At 46.4% G+C, this 19,576-nt stretch overlaps 1 protein-coding gene across 1 annotated transcript; it reads right to left on the minus strand.

Annotated features, from left to right (window-relative positions):
- Positions 1-284: 284 nt before the first annotated feature.
- On the minus strand, positions 285-16,216 carry LOC121162195 (natural cytotoxicity triggering receptor 3 ligand 1-like). Its single transcript, XM_040989033.1, has 5 exons — positions 16,179-16,216; positions 12,450-12,794; positions 4,829-5,062; positions 3,623-3,716; positions 285-1,835 (listed from the first exon to the last, which is right to left on the minus strand). The coding sequence occupies exons 2-5, from the start codon at positions 12,778-12,780 to the stop codon at positions 1,832-1,834; spliced, it is 663 nt and encodes a 220-aa protein (XP_040844967.1). The 5' UTR covers positions 12,781-12,794; positions 16,179-16,216; the 3' UTR covers positions 285-1,831.
- Positions 16,217-19,576: the final 3,360 nt, after the last annotated feature.

A 19,576-nucleotide genomic window follows, 5' to 3' on the forward strand; every position in this document is an offset into this window, starting at 1 on the left:
CTTTCCCAGACATTAACTAGGAAGCTGGTTCAGAAGTGGGAACTGGACAAGATACCTGCTCCGACCAGCAGAGCCAGTAACATGGACAGGGAGAGGGTCTGGGGATGAAGCATCCACAGGAGACCAGTGACAGTGGAAGTCTCTGTGAAGTCTCACTTTATTGCTCCTTCACCTCTCCGTATACACTCTTCCCCCATGTCCTAATTTAGCCAGGATATTGGACACAGATAAATCCAATTAATCCAGGTGTTTTTAGCCACAAGCCAAGTTCCTGTTCCTGCCCATTACAACCAGCGCTAATCAACTCCTTAGCCCACAACAGGTACCCATATGGGATACCAGACTGAACCTGCAGCTTTTTCTGCTGTTTCACAATTTAAACCCTCAATGTGTTTTTACTTATAACACCATCATTATTGAGGTAGAGGTAGGGGACTAGCAAACAAATAACCCTATGAAATGTAATAGAGTACTGAGATTCAGTGTATTTCTTCCATTCCTACTGTGTCTTTTATTCCTCATCCATCAAGGAGGTAGAAGAAAAGTATTCTAGAATTCTGTTCTATGGCATACAGCACATGTAGCCTCCCCAGGGGCAGGCTGTCTGGGACTGGAAGCAGCCTTTTTCATTACACATGCATTCCCTCAAGCCTGTGCTCTCTGCCACCTGCCTTTCTGTGGCCTGCCAGCAGCCTACAGATGGTTCCTCCCAATCAAAGAGTAGGTGCACATCATTTCCCTCAGTGTGATCTTCAGACCACACTTTCTCACTTTGGAACATCTTGGAAATAGTTTTCAAGGCATAAGAGAATAATTGTGGTATTCCAGAGAAAGATCCAGCATAGAGGGAACAGCAGGACAAAGTCTTGAGAGTACCATGGCAGTGAAGGAGAAGCAAGAGGAGGGAAAGAGGGCTGAGCAGGTAGGGACTCAGGCACCAGACAAGTTAGGGAAGGCCTGGGCCACACCAACAAGGAAGTCCTGCTTGCTCAGTGGCTGGCTGGTACAGTCCACGGAGAAAGAGACTCTGAACTCAGGTCCTGCAAAGACCTGGAGGGACTGCACCTAGATCTTGTGGCCTGACTATAATCCTTGGTGATGACAGAAATGGAGCCTCAGCAGCCCACCTTCATGGCTGCCAACCTTCTTGGGCACTTTGTGGTACTGGAGGAGCTCTATCAGTGAGTTTTGCTGCCTAACAAACAAACCATAAACATTGGCTTTTTGAGATAAATATTCCTGCTGCAGTGCAGAGAGATGATTCTGAGGCTCCTCCGACCACAGCTAGGGTGTTCAAGTGCTGTTACAGAGCTTCCAGTGATCCAGGCTGGTGTCCCTGAGAGCAAGCAGGATGATGTGGCTCTGCTTCTGGTCTCTCCCTTTTCCACCAGCAGTCAGGCTTGGACTAGGCACTTGTTCAAGCCCAGATGCATCACAGAAGTCCAAGGATGAATGCACATGGCCTCCTGAGGTCTAGGCTGGGACTGACACACATCCACTACTGTTTCATTGCATAGGATGAAGCAGGTCATAGGATTGAGCACACAGTCAAGGCTGCAGTCCATGATGGAAGACATAGCTAGTGTCAGAGGTCTGATCGAGTCAAAGCCCTGAGGTAGCAAGTCCATCCAGATTGGTTGGTTGATATGCATTGGTCATCATTCACTGCTTTTTCAGGTAAGGTAGCTGGATGAAGACAGAAAAAATGAATTTCGAAGCAGCACACGGATGTGGTTGGCTGGCTTTCCAAGCATCAAACTCGCATGTCTCAGTTCTGGTCCACGATTTCCTGAACTGATGTCATATTAGTTCATACATGCTTATTCCAATTCTAGCTGGAAAAAGACAGAAATATGTATCAATTACAAATAATTGAAAACAGCTTTACATCCTGCTCTCTTATTGACTGCTCCAACCAGGAGAACTAGTCCCAGGAATCAGTCCACTGACTAGATAAGCAGCTTTATCCCTGTAAGAACACATCATTCCCCTTTCCCTGAAGCATTTCCAATGAGCTGGTCAGCTCCTGTTCACATTCCACCTTGCCAAAACCATGCATGTTTGGTTTTCGTTGTCTAGAACCATTTTCACCAACACTTGGAAGCATGTAGGCATCAGCCTAATGAAGGTGAAAGATTGTAGACCAGTGAAAGACTGTAGTAAGTTGGCCAATGGAGGTATTAATTTAATACAACCAGTTGCAGGAAGGAAAACCCCTCTTCAAGCCAACATCCCCAGTGTTTGATAACAGCAGTTATAGCTTTACACATACTGGTCTACACATACAGGTACAAGGTCTGGCCGGAAAAGGCATGCTCAGATTCAATTCACAGGGAGCCTGTGCAGCACACAGACAGAGGGCAGCTGCCACTGCATCCTCCCAGAGCCCCAAACCCCATGTGGGGATCACATAGATAACTTCTTCCCGAGCATAAGGAAAACCACTTACATGTACAAAATCCCAGCAGCCATCCTGAGGACTTGTGAACATCACTCAATGCCTGAAACCCAGACTTCCTAATGTGACTTCAAGATACAGGGCTACAACTGCCAAGGAGAGCACGGGGAATTGGAGTGCCTTTGGAGGCTGAGCATTCTGAGGTCATCCATTCCCATTTGAATATCCCACATGGGATAGAAGAAGTCTAAATCCCTCCTCGCAGGACCCAATGTCACCGGAACAACAGCCAGGAGCCCTGAGCAGTCTACAGAAACAGAAGAACAATAAACTGCATTCGGGACTAGGGAGAGGAGCTTTCTCCTGTCCTTACTTAGTTCCAACTCTGGATCCCACCCTCTCTTGCAGTGACCATCAGGGTTGCCCCGGAGTGCCCCCCAAAACAAAACAAAACAACAAAAAAATTAGAATAGACAGAGAACAACAAGGAAAGCTTAGAACTAGACAGGAAACGATCAGTGGGGACTCACACATACCTTACTAGGTTGGACACGAAAATAAATTACTCCTAACTAGGGAATGGAGGATTTCTCTGCACACCCCTCCCTACAGTGTTCTGTGCCTCAACTGGTGACATATGCCTTGTTAAAGCTATAAGCCAGTTTAGACTATCCTAAAATCTGCCAAGTTCAGGAAAATTTAACTTCAACACAATAAACTGCTAAATACTAAAATGAAAATAGACATGAGACAGCTGAATAGTATTCTCTCGCCATTTTAAGGTAGATAGAAGCCAGTTGTATACAAACTAAAATTGAAATGTTAATGAAGTAGTCACAGGATGTGGTTAAGAACCTGCATTTTCTAACATATCAGTCACTCAATACAATGTCAATTAACCCCATAGTGTTGGAAACAGTTCTTGATGTTATGTTATGACTTTTAATTGGTTGGAACAATATTCTGCCAGAGTTGCTCTCCTCAAGAAACTGTTGAATTGAACTAGACAATAAGATGCTGGACTCTATGCATGGCACATGCTTGCAATGAAAGAAACAAGACTGGATTTGAACTGTAATACTGCAAAAAGGTGGAGCAATCCATCATGGGGGGAGGGCACGGGGAGAGGATGCGGGAACTTCAGAGCCTATGAAACGATGTTATAAAATGAAATGTAATAAAAAGAAAGATACAGGGCTAAAACTTTGCTTAGAGGTTCCTTACCATTTGCAAATGCAGCAAACCAGCACAAAAACTACAGCAAGCTGCATTGTTATAATAGGCAAAACAATCCTGTAGTTGTTGTTCTTCACAGAGTCTGCAGAGACAAAGAGAAAAATGTTAAGAAGCAGCTACTTGTAAGGCCAAAAAAATGACCCAGCCACTCCAAGGTTACATGCGTTTTGTGTTCCCCTTCCTCTGCCTCAGGTCACAGCTATTCCATTCCTACCACATACAACTTGACATGTCAGTGTGTTCAACCCTTGTCAGAAATGCACAGCAAGATGCAACACCACATACACAGGCCACACAAAGCTTGAAAGCTTCTACAGCCACTGTCAGCACACATCCCTTACACACTTACCACTTCAACCTTAAAAACATACACACAGCGTATTTATACCACTTGTGCTTCCTCCACACATTGCATGCATATCGTTATAACAACCCACCACAAACTCCCATATGCCAAAGAACAATTCTTTCTTCCCTCTGGGAATGTCCAAGGTCTCATCTGGCACACCCAGACCCCATACCCCTGAACCTCTGCTTCCCTTCCTCTCCTGGATCCAGGAAAATGCATTTTAGCAACAGAGTCATTCGCAACAACACCATGGCCATGACCAGGACAACCATGATGGATTCAATGGCGACCCTCTCACCAACACCAACAGCAGGAGCGCTTCTGCAGTAGCTGTGTTGCACTAAGCATCTGACCTGCCTGGCACAGGCTCTGGGCATAAGATGGGATTACTGTTTGGCCTCTACCAGGCAACATTTTATGGCAGATCTGGTCCTGCTGGGAGGGATAATGACAAGGCTGCTTCCTGACGCAGTCCAGCCCCTTCTCTTCAGGTATTTGGATACAATCCTGTCCCCATTCCTCTATAGGCATGCAAGTTTACTCCAACCCTCAAAGGCCATTGAGAACCAGCCTTACGGAGACATGAGATGATGAGTAGCCCTGTTTCCACTGGACCACTCTCTCTACTCGAGCTGACCACATCTTCTGCTCTTGGGGAGAGGGACTTAGTCTCGGTTGCTGACTCTGGGGCTGAGCTACGCTCATCCCAGCTTGCTCCCTCCGGCCCATGCTTTACTTCCTTCCCCATCAAACGCCAGCACAGTGCCTGGCATGCCTGAAAGCCAAGGTGTAAGTTGCACTGCCTCAAATCGTGGAGTAGGGAACATGTCCAGAAAGAGGCTTACCTGTCACACTCAGTGTGAGGTTGAGTCTCTGGGTGGTGTGCAGGGAAATGTGACTCACCACACACTGGTACACGGCCCCAGCATCTTCCAGAGGAGACTTCAGTGTCACATAGCTAGTGACATTAAAGGTCCCATCCTCATTCTGGACATGATGACCAGTGAAGATGCCTTCAGATATCGGCAGAGGCTGGGCCACATTCTGGAGACAAACCTCCCATGTTATGTTCACAGAGTCTGGGTAGAAGCCACATGACATACACACAATGCATGTATATTGCCTTGAATTCTCCGGGGCCTGGTCCTGAAATATTTAGCTGCTTAGAATAGCTGCCAAGGGGAAGGATTTGCACAGTGTTGGCCCGAATCTTCAACTCTCTCTTTCTCCCCTCACTCACTGACTCCTACCCCACACATACACATCTGCACCTCAATGCTTCTGTAGAAGGACAGGACCCAGTACCTGACAGCCCCACTCTCTTTACAGATGGAAATTGGGGCATAGGTAATTCAGCAGACACGCCCAAATTATCATCCTGAGAAACATGCACTTACTAAAGCAGGTAAAAGAGGCAAGGACTGGGCCCCGCTGTTGGGGGCACTGACAATTTCCTGCCCTGTGATTGGCCCTTTGCCCTGATTGGTGTGCCTTGGGTATCTTTAAGCTGATTGGACAGGTTTGACAGTTAAGTGGGGGCTTGGCGGGGGAGTGGCTGGAGCGTAAGGGTCATAACGGTCATAACGGTCATAACGGACACAACGGAAGATCGGAATAAAGCACCTTGGAGACTCTCTCAAGTATCGGGTGATTTCTTCTGCGGGACAGGAGGACCCCTGATACCCTGCGCCATGGTCTAGCAGCTAAAGTCCTCACCTTGAAAGTGCATTGATCCTATATAGGCACCAGTTCTAATTCCGGCAGCTCCACTTCCCATGCAGCACCGTGCCTGTGGCCTGGGAAAGCAGTAAAGGACTGCAAAGCCTTGGGACCCTGCACCCACATGGGAGACCCAGAAGAGGATTTGGGCTCTTGGCTTTGGATCAGTGCACAGCACCAGCCGTTGTGGTCACTTGGGGAGTGAATCATCGGATGGAAGATCTTCCCCTCTGTCTCCTCCCCTCTCTGTATATATCTGACTTTGTATTCAAAATAAGTAAACCTAAGAAAGAAGGAAAGAAGGAAAGAAGGAAAGAAGGAAAGAAGGAAAGAAGGAAAGAAAGAAAGAAAGAAAGAAAGAAAGAAAGAAAGAAAGAAAGAAAGAAAGAAAGAAAGAAAGAAAGAAAGAAAGAAAGAAAGAATCAAGATGGTAGAATAGGGTAAGGACACGTTTAAGTGGATGGAAAAACATTTAATCAGGATGAAGCAGAGAGGACATATTCCAGGAAATAGGAGAGGACAGAACAACAGCAGAGGGGCACCTGGAGACTGACAGACACAGGAAAGCAGCGGACACAATGGTGTGGTGTTGCAGTGACTGACACTCCAGTGAAATTCAACTAACAGCAACCTGAACTCCAACAGCAACTGGAACTCCAGAAACAACCAGGTGGGAAGGGACTTTCACTGCAAGCTTGGGGAGTGAACCCAGACAAAGTACTGTCTGTCCTGCTGGTCCCTTTGATTTGGCCAGGAGCAGAGACAGAGCAGCAAATCTCAGACGGGCAGTGTGAGAACAGGGTAGATTTCACAGCCCAGTCAGCCACCTAGAGCTGAACTGGGTGCCATTTTGCATAAGGAGGAAAGGGTAAGGGAAAGGACTGAGCATGCGCTGAGCTAGGAGTGAACTCATTTCTGACTCAGTGAACTGCATCAACATGGCTTTCTACAGGTTCCACCCAGGGCAGATCTGCGTATCCCTCGGAGCTGACGGCCAGCACATCAAGAACTGAAGTGGTGGTACATCAGGCGCCATTTTGCGCACTGTGGCAATAGCTTTGGGACTGCAGGGGATAACAGTGAACTATACATGTGCTGAGCTCGCGAGAACTCACTGAGCTCAGTGTGTTGCATTGGTTCCAGAGGAAAATAATACCGACTGTGGCATCGTACAGGTCAAAATAAGTCCGTGTGGCACCCAGACCTAATGTCCAACAGGTTCCGACAAGATCAGCCCTACCAACAACCTAACCATATAGGACACATTTTGTGTCTCTAATCCTGGGACCTGCTCCAACTGAAAGTGGGAGAAAGGTTGTAGAGACAATGGTGCAGCCTCAGCATGGTATCACAGGAGGTGGAGAATGGTGAGCCAAGAGCTGGGGCTGTGGAGACCACCGTGGAGATCTAACATAAGAACCCAGACCTGGAACTCGCTGGAGGTTGTGGCACAAGTGGCTGAGAGCAACAAGTTGTGTACCAACTGCAATAAGTAAAATCGCATTGTAGACCTTGTGGGTGACAGAGCTTAGAAACCTGCCCCAAGGAGAAGACTCTGCTAACCAGAAGTACAATGATCAAGAGCAAAAGAAGAGACAAAGGCACAATGAATACTACTGAAAACTCTCTGCAGAGGAGCAAAACCCTATGCCAACCTCAGAGTTACCTGAGAAAGACATCGAGAAAATGGGGGACACAGAATTCATAAAACTCATTTTAAAGCTTCTGATCAACAATGAGAAGCACATACAAGAGTTCAAAGAATTTAAGGCAGCAATAAAGCAAATCATGGCTGATATATCAAAAATTAAGCACACAGTAGAGCAAATTAAAAGTGCAATGAAGAGTCTCCAAAATAGAATGAAGTAAGCAGAAGAAAGAATCTCAGAATTGGAAGATATTTCCTGTCACCCAGGGGAAGCAAACAAAAAGCTGGAAGAAGAACTGGATCAGGCCAAAAAAAGTATTCAAGAACTGAAAGACACTATTAAGAGGCCAAATGTAAGAGTTATGGGAGTCCCAGAAAGTGCAGAAAGAGAAGCTGAGTTTGCAAATGTATTTAATGAAATAATAAAGGAAAATTTTGCTAATCTAGAGAAAGAATTAGGAAACAACATCCAGGAGGGGCACAGAACTCCCAACAGGCTTGGTCAAAAGCGATCTTCACCACGACACATGATGATCAGGCTCTCTTCAATTGGACATAAGGAAAAGATCCTTAAATGTGCACATGAAAAAAAATCAGATGACATATAAAAGAATGCCAATTAAATTCACAGGAGATCTCTCACAGGAAACCCTACAGACAAGAATGAGAATGGAGTAACATATTCCAGAGTTTAAAACAAAAAAATTGTTGGCCTAGGATAATATACCCAGCAAAGCTTTGTTTCGCCTTTGAAAATAAAATAAAATTCTTCCACAATAAAGAAAAGTTAAAAGAATTTGCCTCTTCTAAACCTGCCCTACAAATGATACTTCAAGATATTCTCTTGACAGAGACGAGGAATAGCACCCAACAAAACCAAAGGCAAACGAGAACATCTCAGTAAAATGACAACAGAAGACTAAATCAATGAACAACCCATTCCTAAAATGACAGGACCAAAGTTCCACCCAAACATAATACACTCTGAATGTAAATGGCTTAAGCTCAATCAAATGTCATAGATTAGCAGACTGGATTAAAAACAAAACCCATCTATTTATTGTCTAGAAGAGACACACTTCACTAACAAAAATCAGCGGAAACTATATCACATGGATTTTGTTGTTTTCTGTTGGTTTCATCTCTTCAAAACACTTCCTTCTGATTAAATCATTCAATGACTCATAGTTATGCAGTGGCATCATTTTCTTCAAGAAGGTTCTTGATTTTCATTTCTTTAGCTACGCATTAGACATTTAATAGCATGTTGTTTAACTTCTTGGTGTTGTTAATTTCTTTTTTCTCCCTGATGTTGATTTTGTTTTGTGGCTCTTCATTTAAGGGGATGTATAGTGGCTGTGTAATGGAGACTAGTAACATGTCATTTAAATTCATGGCATTGTAAATTTCGATTTTTCTTTTTATTTTTGACTTTGTATCATGACTTTTCATTTAACGTGATGTACAGTAGCAGTGAAATGGAGACCAACTTCCAGATGTGAGAATACAGTGTGGTATGCATTTCTGCTTCCAGACAAAGATGAACTTACAATGAAACTGTTTACTATATCTTGACAATAGGATGCTGGACTCTCTGCCATTGTCCATGCCCACAATGATGGACATATGATTGAGTATGAAGAACTATATACTAGTAATGATATAGAGAAATTAGGTGGGGGGGAGGGAATTGGAGAGGGGCTAAGGGAATATGGAACTGCTTCATAAAATGATAATAATAAAATGAAAGAAAGAAAGAAAGAAACAAACAAAAAGAAAGAAAGAAAGAAAGAAAAGAAAGAAAGAAAGAAAGAAAGAAAGAAAGAAAGAAAGAAAGAAAGAAAGAAAGAAAGAAAGAAAGAAAGAAAGAAAGAAAGAAAGAAAGAAAGAAAGAAAGAAGCCAGCCACTGGTCATGTTTAACCATAAGGCAGAACTGCTCCTCTCCTCTGCCTGAAAAAAAAAGGGGCAAGGACAAGCTTATTACCCACCTGATATCTGACACAGAAGAACACCTCAGGAAGAACAAGTGAACTGAATCAGACTCTGCTTTGACTAAATGTCAAACCAATGCCAGCAGCATGCCACCATGCTAGAGCCCAATGCTCACAGTATGAGTGCAGCTGAGTCTCCTCACACATCTTGCTTCCTACACATCTGGGAGAATCTGCAGAAAGTCTTAGAGCACTGTTGTGGGACACAATGCTCATTGATTCCTAATTTCTGTTACATAGTTTCAGTTAGAAACAACACATCCAGATGAAGCCTATATCATCTGAATGCATGGAAGGTTGGTCTAGCCATGTGAACTGAGGGTCTGGTCATTCCAGATTCACTGAAATGTGGGGAGAGCAACTCCCTGGAAACACACATCCATCAAAGTGTGTCCTGAGGATGACAAGTGTGCCCTGCCCTTGCAGAATGGCTGGACTCCCCTGTGATGGCTGGGAATACAAAGGCCATGTACCATGATCAGATGGCAGCTCCACTTAGAGATGGCAGAATCACTGTTTGGCAAGAGCAATATCCATCCATATGACAAAAACAAAACAAAACAAAGAACAATGTGCGGCATCAGAGAAATTCCTCAAGCTGATAAAGAACTTTTACCTAAAATCTATGGCCAACATCCTGAGGAAGAAAGTAAAAAATTTCAGGAGCAGGCAGGATGCTCCCTCTAATTCCTAGTCCATTGCAATGACTCCAGACCAGCAAAATAGTACAGGGATATCAAAGACTTGGAAAGTGTAATGAAGCTATATTAATTCACAGATAATGTGATTTACATATATATAAATACAAAGATTCAACCAAAACACAAGAAAAAAAGGCTTTGAGAACTACTAAGGATAGCAGCAACCTCAATGATATGAAGCCCATGTACAAAAATCAATTACTTGTCTACAGGACAGTAGTGATCAACTGAACTTTGAAATTAAAATAATGACATACTTTACTTTTACACATGTCCGAGGTGGGCATTTTGCCTAGTTGCTCAAATGCAAGTTAGGATGCCTGTGCCCCATACCAGGGTACTCAGGCTCAGTCCCTGCACCAAGCCCTGACTCCAGTTACCTGCTTTTGCTGCCCTAGGAGGCAGTGGTGATGGCACAAGTAGTTGGGATCCTTTAAATTCAAAAGGGGATGAGGACTGAGTTAGCTCTCAATTTGGTCCACTGCCTGCTGCATACATTTCAGAATAAACCAGAAAGCAGGATATGTTTCTCTCATTTTTTCTCTCTGCCTCACAAATTAATGTATGAAAATGTGAATATATGTAAATATATAGAGAGGGACACATATAATAGTCATATATATATATATATACACAGAGAGAGAGAGAGACACACACACACACAGGATCTATGTGAGGAACACTGCAAATTGTCAAACAAAAAACACTAACAGCTAACTAAATGAAGAGATACTCTGGCAGGAATGAGGGACCTCAGGACTGACCCTCATGCAGCACTGGACAACACACAGATGACGCACAAAAAAAGGGAAACCATCTGTGTGAAGTCAACACAAGACTCTGAGGACCTCACAAAAAGGAAAGGGTACAGCTTGAGCACCAAACAGGCCAGGTTCTACAATAGGCAGTTAGGCCTGTGAACACTGTGAGGTAGACAGGGACAGCCAATAGTCCCAGGAAGGATTTGGCACCTCTGGTGTAGCAAAGCCCCACAACCTCTCAGAACCATTAAGACCATTCAAGTAACAGCCTTGGAACGCACTTCACATCAGGGCCTCAAAGGACCCATTCAGGAAGACAGAGAGAAAAAGGCCAAAGGCAAGAGAACTCAAAAGAAAGCAACACCATTGACACCTTTCCTGAAATACAGCTTCCTAAGTGTGAGAAAACCACCTGTGTTATTAAAAAATCCGGTCCTAGTACTCCCTTATGCTGCCCCAGCTACCTACCACTAAGTGCAGCCAGGGAGCATCAGGGAACTGAACAAGCAGCAAGTCTCAGTGGATGGCTCATTTTAGTTACCATCACTTCTGAGTCTCTCCATTTTAATGCTTATAGAAGTATTACAATGCACATTTCTAAAGATTTATTTATGTATGATTATGAAAGTCAAAGCAAAGAAGAGAGAGAATCATGCTCCCATACATTGCTAAGTCCCCAGATAAACACACAAACCAGGACTAAGCCAGGCTGAAGCTGCAAGCCAGGACCTCCATCCTGGGTCTCTCACATGGATGGCAGGAGCCCCAGCACTCAGGCCTACTGGGCTGCTTTCCCAGGAACAAGAGCAGGGAACTACTTTGGGAGAGGTGCAGCTGCACTAAACCAGCAACCTTAAGGGATGCCAGGGGCACAACACACCATGACACAACACGGACCCCACATGCAGCCATCTTAACTGCTAGGCCCAACCCTGACCTCCTATTTCAGTTGATCTGAAGATGTTTCCTACTGTTCCCCACAAGGGCTCAAACACTTTTCATGTCACTGTCTGCAAGAGTTTCCTTTTCTCCCCATCTCACCAGCATCTATTCACCAGACTGCTGGGTAACACACCACACTGGAGCTCAAGATGGAATTTGGGGATGTGTCTGTCCTGTCAGGCTTCATCATACCTCACTCCACTGCACATCTTGCATAACATCTTCCTAAGAATCCCTTTTTGGAAATGGGAAATCCAGGTGCAAGGATGCTAAATGTTTATCTCACTCACTTGGAAGCACAAAAATTGAAGGGGACCACAGTCCAGCAACCCTCTCTTTCCCAGCTGCCTCCCCAAGGAACCTGCTCAGATAAAATGACAACCCACACCCAGTGGGAATAATGCAATAACCACTATTGCTGTCTTCCACTCACTATGTGTCATGGACAGGGGCACATCCAACATTTCACCTGCATCTTCCCAACATGCCATCTCTCCCCACTCCTCCTGGGCAGATGCCATCACATTTGTTTCTAGCAAGGGCACCGAGATTCAGAGGCTTCACACCTTGCCCAGAGTCATCTCACCACCCACCAAAGCCCAGCTCTCTAGCCCACGGTGGGTCCCCAGACCAGCCTCTAACATCCATCCCACTCTGCACCTGCAGCCCCACGGGATCCCGGGCATTGCCCTCAGGCACTCACCCACAACTTCCAGCTGCACACTTTTCTCATCCATCTCAGGGGTGACCACCACCTTACAGAAGTACTCTCCAGCATCACTGAGCTGAATGGCTGGCAGGTGCAGTGAGGCCTCTCCCCTCATCAGCTTCTCCTGAGAGATGTTGGCTCCAGTTCGGTATGCCTTCTCGTGATCTCCATAATACTCAAACAGAGGAACTTTCTCCTCTGTTCCTTTTTTCCTCACAAACCAGACAACACCCACAGTGCTGATGTCCAGAGCGGGAGAACCAGGGATCTTGCAGGTGATGGTGATGTTGTCGTTGAGAAACACGGTCTGAGTCCTCCCTGCCATCTCCACCCGAAATCCTGTGGAAACAGGAGAACTCAGTTACACAGAGACCCTTGACACAAACACGCCTGCAACTCCATGCAGAACCACATAACTACAAACGCACAACTTCATGAAGTGGACAGGGAATGATTCAGGACACAGGTCCATTGTCCATTGCCCTGTAATAACTCAAAAGCAGAGGGCTTCAATTCCAGGCCCATACAGCGGGATCTTGGCTGCACGCAATGAAGCATAAGGCTGATGAACACCCCGGGAGGGTGAGTTCTAACCAAACAGTGTATGAGGAAGAGCAGAGGATGACAAGTGAAAGCATCAGCCAGGTGGGGCTTCTTCAGCAGGAAATAGCCCCATACGAAATTTGAATAAAGGATTTGTAGAAAGATTTTTTTGGTGTGTGGAGTGAGCTCATACTGATTCCTGGACCTCTTATCCTCCCATTAAGTTGCAATTCTTACAGGAATTAGAAGTTCAAGTTCTCTCTCTCTCTCTCTGTATGTGTGAAGGGTGAAGTTGTGATATCTGTCTTAAACATACTCCCAAGAGTGGGCACAGACAACTCCAGTCACCTGGTCTCTCTGCGGCCTTGCAACACAGCCTGCTTCTCCTCTGAGGAATCAACACGTTTTGGCTTTTATTGCTTTTTGAGCAGTAAGCATGCTCGCCAGCAAAGGTTAATGAAAAGATTATCTACACCTGACAACCTTGTAGGTCTCTCAATAAAGAACTCAATGCAATGCTCTCTGTCTCTTTCCTTACCACTCTTGCTTTCTAGCTCAGCACAACTTCTCAGCTGGGCTAAGCAAGTGCTGTGCATCACAGGAGGGCCCACTTGTTCTCTCTGCCTTCTGGCCATTCCTGCTCTGACACCTTCAGCCCCTCCCTAACACACAGGAAAGCCTCTGCAGCTTTGTCCTTCTCTTGCAAGGTGGTCTGCTTGGCTTTCTGATTTCCTTGCGTTCTGGAAGCAGCCCAGCAATTTCTCTAAAGAAGGTAGCTGAGATTTATTCACTCTTATAGAAAAAGGAAAACACAGATAACCACACTTTCATTGTAACTTATTTAGACAGCTTATACATTTAAATCGCATTAATTCTCTCTCGAATAGTATATGGGCAAACTAGGCAGCAACACTGTCATAAAATAGCAGTCCAATCTCGTGAGATACACATGATAGTTTATATTCAACTCACATGTGACATCAAGATAAAATTTTGCTGCTACAACCATGAAGGCCATTCATTTTAGCTATGTCAGGGGGCTCTGAGTTGTAACCAAAGCACTAAGCAAGCCTGTTTGCTCTACATCTTGCTAAGGGATGAATCTCATCATTTTTTGGAGACTATTAAAAATGTACACATCCAGTCTTGCCCATCTCAGCCTAACACAGGGCAGGCTAAGGTTAAAACATGAGCAACAAACCCATTTACATAGATTTGTTGAACAAGTATGCAAGGTCTTTTCAGGAAGAGGCAGTAGAAATTAACAGCAATTTTTATAGTAACTTTCCTTTTCATTTGTTATCAATTTCTGCATGCAAGCATGCATCCATGAACTTGGGGGCTACGTTCTGACAAATGATTATTTCACAAATTAATCACCTGAGCAACAACATGGAGCACACTTGCACAGACTTACCTGGTCTAAGACAGCCGCCCAATGTGGCCTCTTGATGTTCTCAAGAGACTGTTCTAAACATGAGATGTATGGCAGTGGCATACAAAGCTGCAGAAGACCTTTTTGAAAAATAAGCAGAGGTGCCAATGCTATCCTGTGGTGGCTAAAAGTACCATGAGCATCCCATATAGATGCCTGTTCGTGTCCTGGCTGCACCAAGCCTGATTCAGCTCCCTGTGGATGTGCCTGTGAAAGCAGCAGAAGAAGATGGCCCCTGTATTTGGGCCTGGCACCCATGTGGAACTCCTAGGAATCCACAGGTTCCTGGCTTCACACTAGCCCAGCTCTGGCCATCGTGGCTTGTTGTGGAATGAACCAGTGGATAGGAGATACTTCTGTTTCTCCTTCTCTCTATCGCTCTGCTTTTCAAATCAGAAATCTTAGAAACAAACAAGCCAAAATCCAGAGTTTCATCTTTAACGACTAAAGAGACATTTTGAATAATATATCCTTGGCACAGATCTGGACAACATTTATCAAACATGGAAGGGAACGAACTCACTCCCTATTCCAAAGAAGACAGCCAGATATCAACAGTTACAGAAATAAAGTCAGATGCACAATTTTAACAAATTCTTTCTGCTGTTTTCTTACAGGATTCATTTTATTTTTATTTGAAAGCTAGAATTCCACACAGAGAAGGACAGAGACAAAGAGAGGTCTTCCGTCTGCTGGTTCAGTCCGCAACCAGCCCCCGGGGCCAGACTTGAGTCAAGAAGAAGCCAGCAGCCAGCAGCTTTCAGGGTCTCCCATGTGGGTGCAGGGGCCCAAGGCTATGGGCCATCCTCTGCTGCTTTCCCAGGCCTTACCCAGGCGGGACATGAATCAGGCCCAAGCCTGCCACAGCACCACACTGGTCCCTACACTGTTTTCTTATAGAGCTTCCCTCCACCCCAGGGTCAATTCTCCCCTTAACTGAGGAATTGGCCTCCACTTCCTGGCCTGTAGGCTTAAATACCTGCTACAGATGGGGGTCCTTCGGGTTCCTCTGTAAAGTTTTTCTGATTTTTGAAGGGTTCCTTAGGGTTTTGTCTCTGGTGGTGTGCTCTGACTGTGTGCTCTTTGGTCTGGGGTGTCTCTTACTGATTTTTTCACTGAAAGTTTTGATTCCTCTTCCTCTTTCTTGTGGTTTTCTTCACAGTCAACAGGAACAGTTTCATTTTCCCCTGTCAGGGCCCATGGCTTGGCACACACCCATCATCAGCTTCAACTCCCTGTTTAGTCCAGGAACAGGACTGAAGCACCCAGGCCCTAATGGGCACTTCATTACAACCTCGGATTGGCACCGTGGCACTGTGGCCTCCAAAATAATGCGGCAAAGTTTTCTAAATGGCTCCAGTGACTTTTCTGACAATGTCTCTACAATTCATTCATCTCCTCTGCTTCATCCTGAGCAACGAAGGGTCACTATTCATGACCCCTGGTGCCCACTCACGTCCTCATCCACAATACCGCGATCATCTCTGATCTAGCACAATCAGAAAGTTGTTATGTCCACGTTCGGTTATGGCCCGGCCCTAACACCCAAATTCTTACAGTCTTGTACACACGGTTTGTGGGAATGCTGCCCTGAACACAGGAGGTCTTAAGGACATCCACCTGCTGTTCTACCCACGAGTCTCAAATTTCTGAGTCCACCTGGAGACCGCTGCGCAACCGCAAACCATTTGTACCTGCAGGCAGGCCTCAGCATCCCACCGTGTCCCCGGTGCACCCCACCTTACCTGCTGCCTCCAGTGCATCCCACAGCCACAGGAGCAGACACCAGACCCACCAGGGTGCCAAGGCCCGCTACATCTGGGCTGTCCGGTTTTCCCCAAGCCCATTTCGTAACTGCTCTTCCAAGCACGGGGCTGGCGAGGAGGGTATTTCTGCGGAAGGAACTGCTGCAAGTCGGTGTTTATATAAACGGAAATGGCCTTTTGTGTCAGCGAGCACAGCGCACTGTGAGTCACCCGTGAAGGAAGTGGCTGGGGGCGGTATAAGTCGGGAAGCCGACGCCCAGATTGGCGGGCAGAAAGCCAGCAGCCCAGCACTCCCCTAGCGCTACGGTGAAACCACCTACCGAGACCCCCATTGATCTCCCTAGTGATTTCGAAGGCTCCGAGGTCTGCCGATCAATGGGAACCCTCAGCTGGAGGGGCACAGCGGGCACTGACATGGGAGCTGGGGGCGGAGCTCCACCCCGGTGTATTTACAGTTATGGGAGAGCACTTGCCTTTTTTTTTTTTTTTTAATCTTATTTAGTTGATTAGGGTATAAAGGGTCAAGGGCTACAGGAAAGTGGGTAACACCACTGTTTCTACACTAATACCACCATTTCCCCCCCCTGTATCGGGGGTCAGGGAGAAACAAAGGGAGAAGCCCCACCCAGCCTCCCACCCATCAGCACTTGCCTTTGTGATTCTGTAGAGTTTAGAATAACCATTTGATTCTGCTTCTGTATATTGCTTTCTGCTGAGCAAGAGTAGAGCCATGTTAGAATAAGTATAGAAAAGTCATTTCATGAAACAAGTAAAGTTTTAGTTTCCCAGAAATGAGTCAGACAATTACAGGAATAAAGAAGATAAAGAAGCAAGGCCAACGCAAGAATGTAATGGATAAGAAAGTGAGAAAGTACCGGGTCACCTAGTCCTAAGACGAGGAATACAGACTGTCAACAATTGAGAAAATATACAAAGTTAAGGGACCCCCGGGCTATCTAGTCTGAAAGTGAGAAATGCTGACTGTTATGCAGAGTTTATGATTTTGCCCTATAAAAACTGTTCCAAAATGTTTGTGAGGCGCGCAGAGTCCTGGGTGCCTCCAGAGACTCTGTTGCCCATTCGCGAATGCTCAATAAAATCCTCATGCTTATTGCAGCCTCTGCGTTTGACTTGTTTTGCCAATGACGGTGTGGCTCCCCTCCACGGGGTTGGACTCTCCCCGAGTCTAACAATTCCAACGCACCAAGCATGCAAGAGTCAGGGCTGAGGGCAGACTGTGCCAAGCAGGGCCGCTGACCCTTCTGGCACATGTGGGATCTCACTGAGACTAGGAGTAGGCCCGGTTAGGGAACTTGGGGAACTTCTCTCCTATTCTGCAGTTCACTCTGGGGAGCATAGGAGCCTGAGCTGGTGGTAGGCCAGGCCAGACCAGGCTGCAGCACTCATCAGTATTTGTGTGGGCCAATCTTGGGATAGACCAGGCTGGTCCAGGCCACACTCCTGGTATGCATGAGAGCCAGGACAGAGTATGGGCCACAACAAACTGTGGGCTATGCTGGGATAGGTCAAAGCACCTGCCAGTATGTGCAAGACCCAGAGCTAGGAACTCTGGGGATTCCTCTGCTGGGCTGCACCTCCTGCTGATACATGTGAGAACTGGGGCTTCGGGTGGACAGGCTGGGCAAGGCTGCAGTATCTATTGGCATGCTTATGGGCTGCATCTGGGGGCAAGCCAAACTGAGCTGGGCTCCAACACCCTCTGGTGCTTGTGAGAGCCAGGATAGGTGTGGGACAGGCCAGGCTAGGCTGCAGCATTCACCAGTTCACATGAGGGTTGGGAGTGAGCCAGGCTGTGCTAGGCTGTTTCACTTGCCAGCAACAGCTGGGACTGAAGGTGGGCTAGGCTGAGCCAAGCTGTAGCACCTGATGACGAATGCTGAGAATGAAGGTGGGCCATCTCAGACAAGGCCACAGCACCTGCTAGCACATGTATGACTTGGGGCTGGAAGTGGGCCTGATAGGGGAACTTTAGGGATTACTGGGCTGCTACCAGCACTGGTGAGCATGAGAGCTGGGACAAGTGACAAGCTATTCTGGAGGGAGGTAGGTCTGGGGTAGGCTGCTGTAGCCACAGGCATGCATGAGAGCTAGAATACTACAGGCCAAACGAACTAGGAAGTGCCAGCTGGGAAGTGCTGGGACTGGGTACAAGTCATGACAGGTTGGACCACAGTACCCCCTGGCAGGTGCAAGATCCAGGGCTGGGGGAAAGCATGGTAGGGCAACTGTGGGCCTGTCCCTGCTAGGCTGTGCCTATTACTGGTGAGCACAAGAACCAGGGCTGGGGGCAGGCCATGCTGAACAAGGCTGAAGCACCTATCAGCATACATAAGGGCTGGGTCTGGGGGTGGTTCAAGCTGAGCTAAGTCACAGCATTCATGGGCATGCATGCGACCCAAGTGGGATGTGGGTTGGGTCAGATTAGCCACAGCAAACACTGATATGCACAAAAACCGGGCTGAGGGCAGACCTTGTGGGAGTTACTGGGATCTACCCAGCTGGATCACAGCACCCTCTGATAGGCATGAGAACCAACTCTGCGGTGGATGGCTGGGCTGGGCCACAGCATCCATGGACTCACGTCAGATGTTTGGCTGAGGCAGAACTGTTCAAGATGCATCCAGCGATACGTGTGTTGGCAGGTGCCAACAGACAACCTGACCCTGCACTGGTTGGTGTGTGTAGGAGTCAAGGCTGAGGTCACCCCATTTCTTGGGGGACTCCCTGACAGGACTGCTGGACTCAGACACTGGCCACAGGGAAAATCACAAGATGTGCGGTCCAACTTTGGAGTGCATTGTATCAGGACTGAGCCTCCTCAGTTGCTGATGCCTGGGCAATGAACAGCATGCCCAGATGCACATGCTGGACATGATGGCCAGCTCATTTAGGCCAGCAGGGTACTTTAACTGCCTTGTTGGAGAATAGAAAACAGAACAAGTTGGATAATTCTCCTGGCCAACCTTTGTAGCATGTTCCTAGGTTTGCAGATACACTAAGGTGGATTTTGTCAACCAATACACCTTGGAAAGATTTTCTCAACTCTGGAGCAATAAAACCAACAGCATTTCAGGCCTATTGAAACCACTCAAGTCACTCTCTCAGAACACTCTTCTCCACATCAGAGTCTCCAGGGTGTCCTCAAAGGACTTTCCCCCATTTTTGGGTGCTGATGTAGTTTGACAGTAAGGAGTAGCCCCCTTTCTCTTCCCCTGCAGACATAGGAGGAAAAAAAAAATAGACTATAACATGTGTCTCACCTACCTTCCTCTAAATTTGATCCTCCCACCTAATCAGAGGACTCATGGCCATGCATCCCTCTCAGCCATGTAAACAATATTAAAAATAAAAGAAAC

This window comes from Ochotona curzoniae, unplaced genomic scaffold (assembly GCF_017591425.1).
Source record: "Ochotona curzoniae isolate NIBS_2020 unplaced genomic scaffold, NIBS_Ocur_1.0 contig_517, whole genome shotgun sequence".
In the NCBI taxonomy this organism is placed as follows: Eukaryota; Metazoa; Chordata; class Mammalia; order Lagomorpha; family Ochotonidae; genus Ochotona; species Ochotona curzoniae.